Raw genomic sequence first — 15,629 nt, forward strand, 5'->3', positions numbered from 1 at the left:
TACTCGATATCCGGAAGTCCTCCGAGTCGAGGCTGTGGCCACCGCAGCCTATCTAGCCAGCAGTCACATCCAGTCGGCAGCCAGTATGGCCGATCGTGCGGCTCTGGAGGATCTGGTGCGAGTTCAGGGAGAGCGTGTGCGGGGCCTTAAGCAGCAGAAGGCCAGCGCTGAGCAGGTGCGACCCAGGCGGCGGGAGAGAGGACAAAACAAGGCCAGCGAGGACAGAGCGGGGGTGGTCTGCTCAGAGGATAGGGATCTGGAAGAAGGGACTGGACTGGTAAATAGCAGAACGGGCTGAGTGGGGAGGTAGTTGGGGTAGGATTTGGGGGAAGCAAAGCTAGGAGAGAGATATGGCCCACGTCCTGATGAGGGGGGGATACTGAATGAATGGCTGGAGCGGGAGGGAGTGGCAGATGCGGTAGTCCAGCGCCGACTTTCCCTCCACAGATCGAAGAGGAGGTGGCAAAACTACTGAAACTGAAGGCACAGCTGGGCCCTGATGAAGGAAAACCGAAGTTTGTGCTCAAAACCCCCAAGGTAAATATCATTCCTTTAGGGAGCCTCCTAGAGGGTCCCTAATTCCACTCACAAGGACGCATATGCCTGCCTACCTGAACCAGATCACTGAGGAGGATCTGAAATGCTGCATAGGATACAGCAGTTGCTCTTGGCGCCAGGCTGGACTGGACTCTATCTGAGTCATTCTGGGATGGCAAAGTGATGGAAGAAACTAGGCCAGCTGAGTGCTCGGGGGAGTCTACTCCTCCTTTCACTCAGTAAATATTACTGAGTGCTTACTGTGTTCCTAGCAGTGTACAAAGCAGTGAGTGTACCATGGTGAACAACATAGCCTGCCCTCAGAGAGCTTGGGCTTCCCTGGTGCATCGGTGATAAAAGAATTCATCTGCAATGCAGGAGACACAGGTTCGATCCCTGGGTGGGGAAGATATCCTGGAGAAGGAAAATGGCAACCCACTCCAGTATTTTTGCCTTGGAAATCCCATGGACAGAGGAACCTGGTGGGCTACAGTCCATGGGTTCGCAAGAGTTGCACACGACTTAGCGACAACACACACACACACACACACAGCTTACATCCTACAATGGAAACAGACTTGGGAAGAAAAATAATCCCACACATGGATATGTAATACAAGTTGTGTTAAGTTATGTAAAGAAATAGAAAGGATGCTCTGAGAAAAATAAGGGAGAACTGCAGAGTCTGAGGAAATAATAGACTAGTTGATCTGTAGATGAGTGGGAGACAGCCAGGTGAAGAATGTGAGGAAGATAGGTCCAGGTAGGGAAATCCTGAAGCAACAAAGAATCTTGGTACTATCTAAGAACTAGAAAAAGACTTTATGTCTGGAATCAAATAGAGAGGGACAGTAGAGTGGAATGAAGTTGCTAGCTCAGCCTCCATGATTTCAGTTCAGGTGACACTTTCTGTGAGTTCTATAAACTGGACTACTTAACCATCATCTAGGTACCCTTGGCACTTCATAAATACTCTGTTATTGCATTTATTGCTGACTTTTCATTATTCACATGGTTGATTTAACCTGAGAGGCTGAGACTAGGTGCGTGGGACTAAATAGGTATTCAATGAATATATGTGAAATTTACTTCCAGAGTAGGAGATGATTTGTCTTCCTTATGTTGAGATGTCACCTTTTAAGAGTAATTCTTTGGGCTCCTAAAATCATTGAGCTATTCTTTTCTACATGTAACTCATTTCAAACATTAAAAAGGCAGTGTAAAATCACAAGGCAGTAACCATCAATAGCTATTCAAACTATTGAGTGAAAAGATTAATGGGGATTTATTGATAGATCAGGCTGGCCTCACCTAAACCCAATGATCAATCTTAGCATCGCTAAAAGTAGGACTACCAGATATTATATTCCACCAGATGTGATGCAATAAGAAGTACACAGCACCACCTATGAAGTGTTCTTGCCAAGAACAGCTGAACCTGAATCTAATCAGTCTTCAGATCTAACTACCAGTTTACTGGAAATATGGGAAATGGAGGAACACAGGTTAAATGACCACATTGAGTATACTGTTAACCAAATCTAGAATGAGAAAAATTCTTTCAGAAAAATGACTCAATTTCCTCAATAAGAAAGGACAATTTAAAAAAAAAAAAAAAAGGAATTTGTTGCAGATTAAATAGACGTGAGACACATCATCCCAGTACAAGACATGAAGTTATTTAGAATCTGATTCAGACAAGCCAAGCATAAAAAGATATGACTGCAACAATTGGGAGTAATAAACATGGTTTGGGCACCATCTAAAGGGTTGCTGTTAAGCGGGCTGATCTTAAGTTGTGTTGGTTGTAAGAAAGGTATTACAGTATTTTTCTTTTTAATCTTTGTATGTTAGAGAATCATACTGAAATATTTGTGGACGAAAGTATATGATATCTAGGATTTAATTTAAAATACTGCAGGAAAAAAATGCTGGGGCTTAGTTAAAAAATAGCAGATGTTGATAGTTGTTTAAGCGGGATAGTAGATACCTGGTGGTTCCGTGTACTATTCTCTATAATGTGTGTTTGAAAATTTCCATAATATAATGTTAAAAGAAAATGTGAATATAGTGAAGAGTTAATATCCACTCCAGTTTGTTGAAATACATTTCTTGACGTGTGATTCATAGTTAACAAAAAACTCAATATTATAGGGAAAGGACTCTTTCAAGGGACCTTCCTGGTCAAAATTACTTTCATAATGTTACATGCCCTTTTCATTTCATTTGCAATGAAGGTGCAAAAGCACTGGTGTGTAGAACTGCTGATGTCTTAGCACAAATCAACATGCTGGCATGGAGCTGTACTAATAGTCAGTTTATGTTCTTTACTTTCAAAAACTCACAGGGGAAAAAAAACATCAGTTTTACTTAAGAATGTCCGTGATAAAACAGTAAAAATTATTAATTTTACTAATCATTGACCCTTGAGTACACTTTTTTAATACTCCACATGATATAATGGGAAGCACGCATAAAGCACTTCTGCTGCATCCCAAAATAGAAAAAATACTTGGTGCCATGTATGAATTATAAGCTGAACTAGCTGCTTTTCTCATGGAAAACGTTTTGTATTTGAAAGAAAAACTAAAAGATAAAACTATTGTGTTAAAGATTTGGATATCTGGCAGATCTTTTAACAAAAATGAATAAAGTGCACCTTGACACCTCAAGGGAAACATTCAACAGTATGTGTTGCCAGTAAAATAAAATTCAAGTGTTCAAGAAAAAGTTAGAACTTGTTATTTTCCACCATGAGCCTGACAGCTTCCCAACACTTAAAACTTTTTTGATGAAATCTGTGGTGACATGACGGAGAAGGCAATGGCACCCCACTCCAGTACTCTTGCCTAGAAAATCCCATGGACAGAGGAGCCTGGTAGGCTGCAGTCCATGGGGTCGCTAAGAGTTGGACACGACTGAGCGACTTCACTTTCATTTTTCACTTTCATGCATTGGAGAAGGAAATGGCAACCCACTCCAGTATTCTTGTCTGGAGAATCCCAGGGAGCCTGGTGGGCTGCTGTCTGTGGGGTCGCACAGAGTCGGACACGACTGAAGTGACTTAGCAGTAGCAGCAATGGTGACATGAACAAGTATGGTTTTCTGATATTGTATAATGAAGCATATCAACATTTGGAAGATCTGTATAACTGTTATCAAAGAACCAATATTTTCTAAATGACCAATGCATGATGTTATAAAATCATGCCTGGGTAAAATAGCCATTCCAAGTACAAGATAGAGTAACAGATCCTTTTAAATTGTAGTAAAATATAGATAACATCAAATTTGCCATTTCAGCCATTTTTAGGTGTACAGTTCAGTAGCATTTAGTACATTCATACTGTTGTATGACAATCACCACTGTTCATCCTCCAGAACTTTTTTGCCATACCAAACTAAAATTCTGTACCCATTAAATGGGGTAGTGATACCCCATTCTACCCTCCCTCCAGTTCCTGGTAAGCAGTGTTCTACTTTCTGTCTCTATGAATTCTGTGTTCCTTATAATGGATTTTAATGTGACAGTGTAAAAAGTTCATTGATGTAGTTTTAGATTCCACATTGTAACCAATCCTTAAGAAGCTTTCCCTCATCAGATTTTGGTGTAGTTTAGGAATATCTAAAGTTAGCTGAAAAGTTTATTAAAATATTCCTCCTTTTACAATTATACATCTCTGTAAGGCTAGATTTTCTTTATATACTCAACCAGAACAACATATCACCACAGAATTGAATGCAAAAAGCATATATGAGAATAGAGCTGGCTTCTGTTAATCCAGACATTAAAGATTTGCAAAAATGTAAATCAATGCCACTCTTCTCACCAAATCTCTTTGTTTTGGAAAGTAGTTACATTTTCCTAAACTGTTATTTTTGTTAACATGTAATGGATTTTCTTTTTTGTTAAGTGAATTAATATTTTTAAATGTTTGCAGTTTTCATTTCAAACATGATAAATATTGATAGGAATAATCCACTTTGGAGTCCTTAGTAAATAGTAAGAATATAAAGAGGTCCTACTTGTGAGTAGCATATAACAACCCAAACTAGAAGTTCTGACCTGAAAGAACAGAGTTCTGGTACTGACTGCCATGAACCTGCTGAGTGGCCTTAAATAATGATTTAACTTCTCAACATGTTCTAATTCATTTACTCAGTCCATGTCATAGGGCTATCAGAAACAAATTAAAGATAAGTAGTATTCACTAGGATTTTTTTTTAAGGTATGCTGGGAGAGAATATTACTTGTAAAATTTGGAATTCAATGAGTTAAGCCAGTTTGAGTTGCTTATATGCCTGGCATCAGGTAGATGTTTTCCGTTAGGCAAGGAAATGTTTTGTTATCCCAGAAAATTAGTTTAGGAAAATTTCTCAAGAGAACAGAGTTCCAAGAATTCGGAAAGATAGAACCAAAGTAAAAGATGCGTTAAAAAAAAAAAAAAAAAGATGCATCAAAATTTAGAAAGGTGAGAGCTAATAGGTGTGGTAGTTAATAGGGAATTGTTTGCACCTGTTTTACCGCTCAGTGACCTGTAGGGAAATCTAAGTTTGGGACAGAGTTTTCATTCATCATCATTGAAGTCACACTTGTATATTTCTAGACTGTATTGTTCTTTGTTTTTAAACCGCATCCTTGGTTCTCTGGCTGATTTTGACTCCAAGGGCACAAGAGATTATAGTCCCCGGCAGATGGCAGTTCGGGAGAAGGTGTTTGATGTAATCATCAGCTGCTTCAAGCGCCATGGTGCAGAAGTGATTGATACACCTGTATTTGAACTCAAGGTGAGAGATGGATGAGCAGAAATTATGTGGTGGAAGAATGGGAATACCAACAACAAAGAGGGTGGCAAGGGAGTGAGGCCCAAAGGCCTCTCTCTTATTGCAGACAAAGCTTGGTATTTTCTCCATGAGAAGGGGGACAGGACTGGCATAGAGGGAGAGGGCCTGCTTTTTATTTACCTTGGTTGCAGCCAGCAGCTTCCAAAAAAGAGCCCTTTTCAGGAGTGGAAGCTGTTATGGCTCCAGACTACCCTGAATTCTGTGTCACCTGTACCCAAGATGTTTCCTAAATACAAGCAGATCAAATGTATAAAGGATAAATATGCAACCAAGTCGCCTATTGATGGACCCTGAGGTGTTTTCTAGTTCTATTAAAAAGCAGTTCTTGCATCACTCCCTGCTTAAAACCCACTGGCTCCCAGTGCATTTATAATAAAATCTAAGCTCTTTACTCAGGCTTACAAGGCCCTACATGATGTGGCAACTGCCTACCTTTCGCTTCTCATCTCATGCTATTCTTCCCCTTGCCCACTTTGCTACCATGGTTTTTTTTCTGTTCCTGGAACATACTAAATGTGTCTATCGTAGGGCCTTTGTTCTTGTTCTTCCCTCTTCCTGAGCTCCCTTTTTCCCTAGCTCTTTGCATGACTTTAATTTCAGAGTAAATTAGACATGATAGATTTTCATTTCATATCTTAATTAAAATGCCATTCCTCAAATAATCCTCTCCAATGTCTTTTCTAAAGCAACCCTTATCTAGCATATCAACCTATTTTATTTCCATTAAAGCAGCTATCACTATCAGAAATTATCTGTTAATTTGTTTCCTTGCATTAATGTACTGCCTGTCTCTTGTCAATACTTTAGAAGATCCAAGAGGGCATGGACTGCCTTTGTTCATAGATGGAGACACAGGGCTTAGAACAATGTCTGGTACTAGTGGGCGTTTATCTACAGGATAAATTCCCAGAGATAGAATTTCTGCATCAAATGGTTGTACTCATTTCTATTTCTACCAACTAGATTAGTTTTGCAAGTGCTGCCATAACAAAATACCATAGACTAGGTGGCTTAAACAACAGAAATGTATTGCCAGGAAGCTGGAAGTCCAAGATAAGCTGTTGGTTCCTTCTAAGGGTCACGAGGGAAGGATCTGTTCCTGGTCTCTCTCCTTGGCTTTTAGATGGTGTCTTTTCCCTGTGTCTTCATATTGTCTTCCCTCCTCTGTGTCCAATTTCCTTTTTATAAGGACATGAGTTTTATTGGATTAGGATTCACCCTAATGACCTCATTTTAGCTTAGCTACTTCTTTAAAGACCCTGTCCCCCAATAGAGCCCTAATCTGAGGTGACTGCGGGTTCAATATATGAATTTTAGAGGAAATGTAAGTTGAAATCAGTCATCATTAGAATGGGGGGTTTTGTTTTTAAAACTTCCTTTTAAATTTTTATATTTATCTTTGTGATCACATTTCTTTTTATCCAGGAAACACTGACTGGAAAGTATGGAGAAGACTCTAAGCTTATCTATGACCTGAAGGACCAGGGTGGGGAGCTGCTGTCTCTTCGATATGACCTCACTGTATCTTTTTAAACTTTGGATGGATTGGCCCTCACTGGGCTGGGGCTTTTTCTAGCCTCAGGTTTGAGGGCAGCTAGACATAGGTGGAATCAAATATAATGCATCTTGCAATCAGGAAATTCTTTCTCTAAAGCAGGAACTGAACTTTGGCTAAACAGAGCATAGCTAGCCTTAGAAGGCTTCTGAAATCCTGAGTGAGACCTCAGCTTTATGTCAGGGTCCAGTTCTGACTCTGGCAGCAATCCTCGGGCTTCAGAATACGTCTCCCTTGTCCTTTCTAATGGATGGCGTTCTCCTTAATTGACCAAAAGTCTGTTTCCTTTATCTCCAAGCTATGTCAGAGAATCATCTGCTTAGACATCGCTGAATAGGGCCCCCTGTCTTCTCCCCGGCCAATCTGCCCACCCCTCTGCCGTGCTCACCACAGCCCCATAAGAAAAGAGCCTTAATATTTTTTGAGACTTCAGCAGCCCCTGTGGTAACAGAGTTGATTCTTGCTGATGTTCAGAAATGCTGTTAATCTTACAGGTGGTGATTTTAACCCACACAGGGTGGGGTTAGACCCCAGCTTCTGTTGGTGAGGATCATCAACTTCCAGACTGTGATAAGTGGGCCATTCTCCTTAACTTTGTCATCAGGTTCCTTTTGCTCGATACTTGGCAATGAATAAACTGACCAACATTAAACGCTACCACATAGCAAAAGTATATCGGCGGGATAACCCAGCCATGACCCGAGGCCGATATCGGGAATTCTACCAATGTGTGAGTATGGGGGCAGGCTGGGTAAGGCAGCACTCCCTCGAGCTAGTAGAACCTCCTGAGTACTCATGGTGTCCTGAACAAACTAGATGCCCCAGATAATGCTAACCCTAAGATTTCTTTAGTATTTTCACATACAGGACAGGGATTATTCTCCTCATTTTACATATGAGTAAACTTGAGGCTCAGGAAGATGAAGAGACCATAGGAATAAGAAGGGCAAAGTTAGGACTAGAAGTCTTGGTCCAGTGCTCTTTATATTAAACCACAGTGATAGGATGACAGCAAAGGATGAGGAAACTGGATTTGAGGTACTGTCATCCAGACTGGTGGCAGAGCTTCTAAATGAAGAGAGAAAATGATGGAGGCCAGGTAACTCCCCCCACAACAGTGGAAGGAAATAAGGAAAAATATTGAAAGTAATAGCCCAATAGATGGGAAGAAAACCAGGCCTGGTAAGAGACCCAAGAAGGCTGGGGTTTTCCTCTGGGCTGACAGTCAGACAGAAAATGAAGAACATGGCCCGCACATGAGTGCAATGAGGCCTCCTTCATGGAAAGCAGAGCTCCCAGGATCCTCCCTCAAGGTTAAACCCCTGAGGACCTCTAACTACCCCTCTCCCTACAGGATTTTGACATTGCTGGGCAATTTGACCCCATGATTCCTGATGCAGAGTGCCTGAAGATCATGTGTGAGATCCTGAGTTCACTCCAGATTGGCGACTTCCTGGTCAAGGTCAGAACTGAGTGGAGCTGTGGGGGGCAAAGCTGGGCCTGGCCTCTCACAGGAGAAGGTTCTGGTACAGAGGGAACAGTAGCCTAAGCATCCAGCATTATCAAGGGTCATGTAAAGAGATTCCTTATCACTATGCCTTGGGTCACTGTAGGTGAATGATCGGCGCATCTTAGATGGAATGTTTGCCGTCTGTGGTGTTCCAGACAGCAAGTTCCGCACCATCTGCTCTTCAGTGGACAAGCTGGACAAGGTAACCACCAAACACTTGACTGTTCTTTTCCCAGGTGCAACCTTGCCCTGAGATATGGAAAAGATTAGGAGAGAGAGGGCCCTGCCTCTATGCCCACAGAGGAAGATTAGCTCCAGGATATACGTTGACAGGCAGCTTCTGCTCAAGACACCCCCTGAAGAGGGGTCATACTTGCTCTGCCCTGGGGAAGCTGTCCAGGGTTCCCTGACCCATATCTGTCTGCCCAGGTGTCCTGGGAGGAAGTAAAGAATGAGATGGTAGTAGAGAAGGGCCTGGCACCTGAGGTGGCTGACCACATTGGGGACTACGTCCAGCAGCATGGTGAGAAACAAAGCCTGCCTCCCAAGCAGCCATCCCACTGCCCTCACGCTAAAGCCGAAATTCCCTTTTTGTGTGTGTATGCATACATGTATCTTTTTCTTCTTGTCAGTCAGTCTGGCTCACAGATCTGTCTCCCCAGGTGGAGTATCCCTGGTGGAACAGCTGCTTCAGGATCCTAAACTGTCCCAGAACAAGCAGGCCTTGGAGGGCCTGGGAGACCTGAAGCTGCTATTTGAGTATCTGACTTTGTTTGGCATTGCTGACAAGGTGAGTCAGGTTGGGATGGGAGTCTCAGCTGAGCTCCGGGGCTGGAGGCCAGCCCTTGATCCTTATCTGATACTGACCATGTTCTTGTCCCCCCAGATCTCCTTTGACCTGAGCCTTGCTCGAGGACTGGACTACTATACCGGCGTGATCTATGAGGCGGTGCTGCTACAGCCCCCAGCCCGAGCAGGGGAAGAACCCCTGGGTGTGGGCAGCGTGGCTGCTGGAGGGCGCTATGATGGGCTGGTGGGCATGTTTGACCCCAAAGGGCGCAAGGTGCCCTGTGTGGGGCTCAGCATTGGAGTAGAGCGGATCTTTTCCATCGTGGAGCAGAGGCTGGAGGTAGGGCTTGGGGCTGGGTGGAAGACATTCTGGGCAGCTGGTGGCACCTGAGCTATCTTCTTTGATCTCTAAGGAGGAAGTAGTACTGCACTGGTCAAGGAGCATCTTTGCAAAGAAAGAGAGGACAGTTGCTGTCCTTCAGACTCTTACCCTAATACAGGCCAGCTTGATGGATCTTTAATCATTCTTTCTTCACAAAGTCCTTTGCTCTGGGTCCCTACTTTGCTCAGAGCTGTCAGAAATCCAGGCCAATATATCTAAAGACCTGGATCTTTCTCATAATACAGAATACTTAATATTTTACTACTCTGTGCTTGGGCACTGTGCCTAGTGCTTTTCATGCACTGTCTAAAAAACTTCTTAGCCTTCTGAGGGTGGTAGTGGTAGTAGTTTAGTCATGAAGTCATGTCTGACTCTTGGGACCCTATGGACTGTGGCCTCCCAGGCTCCTCTGTCCATGGGATTCTCCAGGCAAGAATACTGGAGTGGGTTGCCATTTCCTTCTCCAGGAGATCTTCCCAACCCAGGAATTGAACCCAGGTCTCCTGCATTGCAGGCAGATTCTTTACCAACAGCTATGAGGGAAGCCCAAGAGGGCAGCTACTTTTATTATTTACATTTTTCAGACAAGGAAACTGAAGATTATAGATAAAATAATTTGCCAAAGTTTAAGTGGCACAGTCAGAATTTGAATGCAGGCAGTCTAACTCCAGTCTTGCTCCCAATGACTCTGATACTGTCTCTAAGTGGGAAGCATGTATCTGAGGCTCTGGGATCCTTCAGATGGCTATCTTGACTCCCCAGCACCTACAGTAAAGTGAGGGAAGCCCTTCGTGGCCTCAGGCCCACTTCTGTTGCTACTGTTCTTAAGTAACCTTCCCACTGCTCCCATCCTTTTCTTGAGGTCACTGTTTTCCAACTGAAGTTCCAACAGGCAGCTTATATTGTAAGAACAATAGAAATAGTTTTCCATAAAAAGAAACAGGCAGCAGCAGCATTCTTTCTCCCCTCCATCCACACCCCTCCAATGGCTTTAGTGTAAGAGATAGTCTCTTGATTGTCAATACTAGAATTGCTAGGGGTGATTGGATTGCCTTCGTGAGTGCAGAATATCACTTCCTTATGATGGATCCGCAAGATAGTACATGGAGATAAGCTTGTTTATAAACTGTACATAAGCTACCTTTGTGTGTGCTCAGTCACTCAGTTGTGTCCAACTCTTTGCGACCCCATGGACTGTAGCCCACCAGGCTCCACAGTCCATGGAATTCTCCAGGCAAGAATACTGGAGTGGGTTGCCATTTCCTTTAAAAGCTACCTTTACCCTCCATTATTTATTCTGGCAAGTCATATGCACAAGCCACTCAGTTCATTTCTTATTCTTCTAAGAGCTACTTTTTGCCTAATTGCTAGATGAGAAAAGACTAGCCTGCCCTGATGGAGTTGGGGCCTGTTCTCAGAATACTGACAAGAGCCTGCTCTGTTTGCTCACTGAAGGTGTTATAAAGGGTAGCTCAGCTCTTTCTTAACTCTTTTCTAGGCCTTGGAGGAGAAGGTACGGACCACAGAGACACAGGTGCTTGTGGCATCTGCACAGAAGAAGCTGCTGGAAGAGAGACTGAAGCTCGTCTCAGAGTTATGGGATGCTGGGATCAAGGTAGAGGAGGCAAGCCCCCAGGTGGCAGCACATTTGGGAATGCTGGACACACACGAAATAAAAGCTTGTCCACAGTGGCCCTGCCATTGCTGTGATTTCTTGGGGTGAAGATGAGAGTGAGGGGCCCCAAGAAGGTTGTCCCTGAGGACTGCAGAAGCCAGCCTTTTTTCTTCCCTGGTCCCCTGCAGGCAGAACTGCTCTACAAAAAGAACCCCAAGTTACTGAATCAGCTGCAGTACTGTGAGGAGGCAGGTATCCCACTGGTGGCCATCATTGGTGAACAAGAGCTCAAGGACGGGGTCATCAAGCTGCGCTCAGTGGCCAGCAGGGAAGAGGTAAGTAGGTGGGCAGGAAGGGGGAGGGACATGGAATGAATGCCATTTCTGGACGCTGCAGCCCACTCAAGACCTGAGCAAAAGTCTGGCATTCATATTAGCCCCCTAAAGGACTAAGGGGGTAGGTAGCATGATACTATGCTTATGGTCTCCATCCCGACATACCCTGTGTCTCTCTGGCTTCCCCAGGAAGCACTGTCTCCCCTGACGTGTTGATTGGGTTCCTGCTCCCAGCAGAGCCAGGCCGGATGACTAGAGGAAGACATGGGCACTCAGCAGTGGAACACAAGATGCTCATGCTACCTTGTCCTTCCTTCCTGGCCAGGTGGACGTCCGAAGAGAAGACCTCGTGGAGGAAATCAAAAGGAGAACAAGCCAGCCCCTTTGCATCTGCTGAGTTGAGCAAACTATCAGAAGAAAGTGGGACTGACACTATTTAAGGCTAAGATAAGACTCTGCATACCTACTTCAGCTTTGCACATTTCTGTCCCAACAGGAAGACCTGAAAAGTGGTCAGAACAGAGACTTTTTTATTTTTATTATGATTATTTTATTTGTAATCACAGACAAAAATGGTCAGGTACTATACCATTTTCCATATGGCTCTGGGGGCTTAGTCCTGCCAGTGTCCCTGGGCTACAGGGACCTGGCGCAAGATGGTCTCTTCTGCAGAGCCCTACAACCGGGTGGAGGGAACGTTCCCCACAACCAGCCTTGGAAGGTCCAATAAAATGCCTCAACCACTGGAGCCTGCCTGTGTCACTACCGCCTAGCCCTGCCTTCCTGGTCAGAGTCTGGGTCTCCCACTGCGACCACTTCAGCGATAGAAAATGGGGAGAGACACTTAACAGTAGCCCCCATGGGCTCTTCTGCAGGGTGGAGGGTGTCCCGGACGTTCTCATCTGTATGTAGCCTCCATCCAGCCAGTCTGCAAGCCATTTTTGAAGAGGTGGAGCAGTCTGCAGACGCACTTGCTAGGGTCTCTAGCTTTCACCTGCGGGCGCGAGGTTCGAACTGCGCAAGTTCGGCGAATACCCCACCCCCTTGGTGGGCGGGGTCGTGCTCAGAGCCAATGAGAGCTTGGGGGGTGGTGGGGTAGGGAAGCTTCCAGATAGGCAGATAGGGAGAAGGTTATAAAGGCGGTACGAGTGCGCAAGCTGGGAAGCCATGCAGTCCAAACGCGAATGTGAGGTAAGTGGTTGGATACTAGAGGGTTGATGAACCCTGGGCATCACTGGCGAGACGGGGGACGGACGCGGCAGTCCGCCATTCCAACCCACCCTTTTCCCCTCAGCTGTGGTGTGAGAGGGTGAATCCCGAGAACAAGGCGGCGTTGGAGGCGTGGGTCAGGGAGACGGGCATCCGGCTGGTGCAGGTGAACGGGCAGAGGAAGTATGGCGGGCCACCCCCAGGTAAGGTCGTCCCAGCCGTACGCCTGCTAGGGGGCTAAGCCAGCCTCTACGGCCCCGACTCGCCGCGTTCGGGGGAGGGAGGGGCCTGCCCCGAGGCTCCACTCGGAGTTTAGTCAGAAACCCCAAACTACCCGTTACACGCCCCCCGCCCCCAGCAGATGAAATATGTAATCTGTGTCTTCCCACCCACCCGCCCCCTCGAGGAAGGGAGCAAGTCTAGTGTTAAGGTGCCAGCCCCATTGGTAATTCAGTCACTCGATTATGCCGACGACCCGGAGAAGTACGGGTGTTTTACCCATTTTCACAGACGTGTGCACCCATACTCCCTCAGGACCCCGACCCAAGAACTTTCCGGTTGGATGACGGTGCCCTTCCCCACCCTCTTCTCCCAGGATGGGTGGGCAGCCCGCCGCCAGCGGGGTCGGAGGTGTTTATCGGGCGGCTGCCCCAGGACGTGTACGAGCACCAGCTGATCCCACTGTTCCAGCGCGTGGGCCGCCTCTACGAGTTTCGTCTGATGATGACCTTCAGTGGCCTGAACCGCGGCTTCGCTTACGCCCGCTACAGCTCGCGGCGCGGCGCCCAGGCCGCCATCGCCACGCTGCATAACCATCTGCTGAGGCCGTCCTGCCCGCTGCTCGTGTGCCGCAGCACCGAGAAGTGCGAGCTAAGCGTGGACGGGCTGCCGCAGGGCCTGAGCCACTGCGCCCTGCTCCGCGCGCTGCAGCCGCTGGGACCCGGCCTGCAGGAGGCGCTGCTGCTGCCCAGCCCCGGGCCGACGCCTGCACAGATCGCACTGCTCAAGTTCAGCTCGCACCGGGCCGCAGCCATGGCCAAAAAGGCCCTGGTGGAAGGTAGGACTGGAGACTGCGGGGGACCGCTGGTTGGGAGCACACACTTTATGCCGGGCACTTTACCTTTACAGGTCAGCATAGTTCAGCAAAGCGGGTTAAAGCTGCGAGAGCTTAGGGTCAGGTTTGAGACAGACTATTTGACCTCACGTTTTTATATTTCCACTGGTCCTACCAGCTATCAAAGACCTAAATGTAACACTTTCCACGCATTATCTCCTGACTTAACCCTACACACTGTAGTGAAACAGAACGTTGTCTCTCTTGAGATTGGAGACTGGTTTAAGGAAAATCGACTTGCCGGAGGCAATCAACTGAGCTTACCTTTTACACAATGTAGAACCTGCTTCCTGAGCCTAATTAAACAGCTTTTAGCACATTCTCTTGTTCTTGGCAAGTTCTTGGCAAGTATTCATGGTAAAGTTTAGCTATTGTGATGGTTATGAGGTAGACAAAGCCTGCCATCAACTAGTACCCCAAGGGAACTTAGAAGGTAGCAGTTATTAGGTCCCTTTGTAAATAAAGACAGTGAAGCCTAGAGAAGTTATTTAACTTAGGTTGCCTGGGGTCACAGGCTTCCATGGTGGCTCAGTGGTAAAAGAATCCAACTGCCAAAGCGAGAGACACACAAAAGACAGGCGTTTGATCCCCTGGAGGGGGAAATGACCACCACTCCAGTATTGCCTGGGAAATCCCTTGGACAGAAGAGCCTGCTGGACTACAGTCGATGGGGTTGCAAAGAACCAGAAACACATGCACACTTGGGTACCACCACCAGGAAATGGGGAGGTTAGAAATTAGATAGGCTTATGTGACTCCAGGGGCTTCCCTGGTGGCTCAGACAGTCAAGAATCTGTCTGAAGTGCTGGAGACCCAGGTTCAATTCAAGTGTCGGGAAGATTCCCTGGAGAAGGAAATGGCAATCCACTCCAGTATCTCTGCCTGGAGAATTCTGTGGACAGAGGAGCCTGGTGGGCTACAGTCCATGGGGTCACAAATTTGGACATGACTGACCAACTAACAGATTAAAAAGATGTGACTCCAAAGGACTCGAGAGTCTGGGAGTTTGGGCCTGGGGCTTAGACCTACCCTGTTTCTGCCTTTTTCCTGCAGGGCAGTCCCACCTCTGTGGAGAACAGGTGGCTGTGGAGTGGCTTAAGCCAGACCTGAAGCAGCGACTCCGCCAGCAGCTCATGGGTCCCTCGCTACAGTGCCTACAGCCAGAGGGCAGCCGATTAGCCCTGGCCAGGGACCAGGGGCTCGAGTTCCAAGGGTCTCAGGTTGCCTTGCAGCTGCTGTGCCAACGGATGAAGCTGGGCAGCCCAGTGTTCCTCACCAAGTGTTTGGGCACAGGCCCTGCTGGCTGGCACCGCTTCTGGTACCAGGTGGTGATCCCCGGGCACCCAGTGCCCTTCAGTGGCCTCATTTGGGTTGTGCTGACCCCAGATGGGCAGGATGGGCATGAGGTGGCTAAGGATGCAGTATCTGCACGGCTGCTGGAGGCAATAAATGAGTCTAGGGCCAGCCTCCTTTGGTCTACTGGGGCTGAGGCAGGAGGTACCATGGTTCAGCAGTGACCTTATCCTCTCCACAGGCAGCCTGTGTCAGCACCCAGCCCAGCAGGCCTGGGCAGCCGCTATGTGATCCCAAGAAGGGGAGGAGCCTGGGCCCTGCCCTAGACCTGAAACAGCCTCCCAACTGGGGCAGGGCCCCAGAACACCTGGGGGCAGCTCAGGTTCGGCCAAAGTTGTGGTGAAGGAACTTCTCTTCTCCCATTTTTGGGTTTCATCTGACCCCA

The 15,629-nt window shown here is 46.6% G+C and overlaps 2 protein-coding genes across 4 annotated transcripts; both read left to right on the forward strand.

Annotated features, from left to right (window-relative positions):
* The first annotated feature begins 14 nt into the window (after nucleotides 1-14).
* On the forward strand, nucleotides 15-12,316 carry HARS1 (histidyl-tRNA synthetase 1). Of its 3 annotated transcripts, none has more exons than XM_043465286.1 (13): nucleotides 15-175; nucleotides 448-537; nucleotides 5,206-5,325; nucleotides 6,808-6,903; nucleotides 7,542-7,667; nucleotides 8,292-8,399; nucleotides 8,551-8,649; nucleotides 8,877-8,970; nucleotides 9,110-9,237; nucleotides 9,334-9,576; nucleotides 11,117-11,233; nucleotides 11,422-11,568; nucleotides 11,894-12,316. In XM_043465286.1, exons 1-13 carry the CDS (start codon nucleotides 86-88, stop codon nucleotides 11,963-11,965), a joined length of 1,530 nt encoding a protein of 509 aa, XP_043321221.1. In that variant the 5' UTR covers nucleotides 15-85; the 3' UTR covers nucleotides 11,966-12,316. The 3 variants fall into 3 exon arrangements, with proteins under 3 accessions (XP_043321221.1, XP_043321222.1, XP_043321223.1); XM_043465287.1 differs by having other exon boundaries at nucleotides 11,758-11,899; XM_043465288.1 differs by having other exon boundaries at nucleotides 34-175; nucleotides 5,145-5,325.
* Nucleotides 12,317-12,451: 135 nt separating this feature from the next.
* Nucleotides 12,452-15,587, forward strand: DND1 (DND microRNA-mediated repression inhibitor 1). The gene is made up of 4 exons (XM_043465290.1): nucleotides 12,452-12,759; nucleotides 12,863-12,980; nucleotides 13,373-13,834; nucleotides 14,945-15,587. The coding sequence occupies exons 1-4, from the start codon at nucleotides 12,736-12,738 to the stop codon at nucleotides 15,406-15,408; spliced, it is 1,068 nt and encodes a 355-aa protein (XP_043321225.1). The 5' UTR covers nucleotides 12,452-12,735; the 3' UTR covers nucleotides 15,409-15,587.
* Nucleotides 15,588-15,629: the final 42 nt, after the last annotated feature.

Source organism: Cervus canadensis, chromosome 4, assembly GCF_019320065.1.
Source record: "Cervus canadensis isolate Bull #8, Minnesota chromosome 4, ASM1932006v1, whole genome shotgun sequence".
In the NCBI taxonomy this organism is placed as follows: domain Eukaryota; kingdom Metazoa; phylum Chordata; class Mammalia; order Artiodactyla; family Cervidae; genus Cervus; species Cervus canadensis.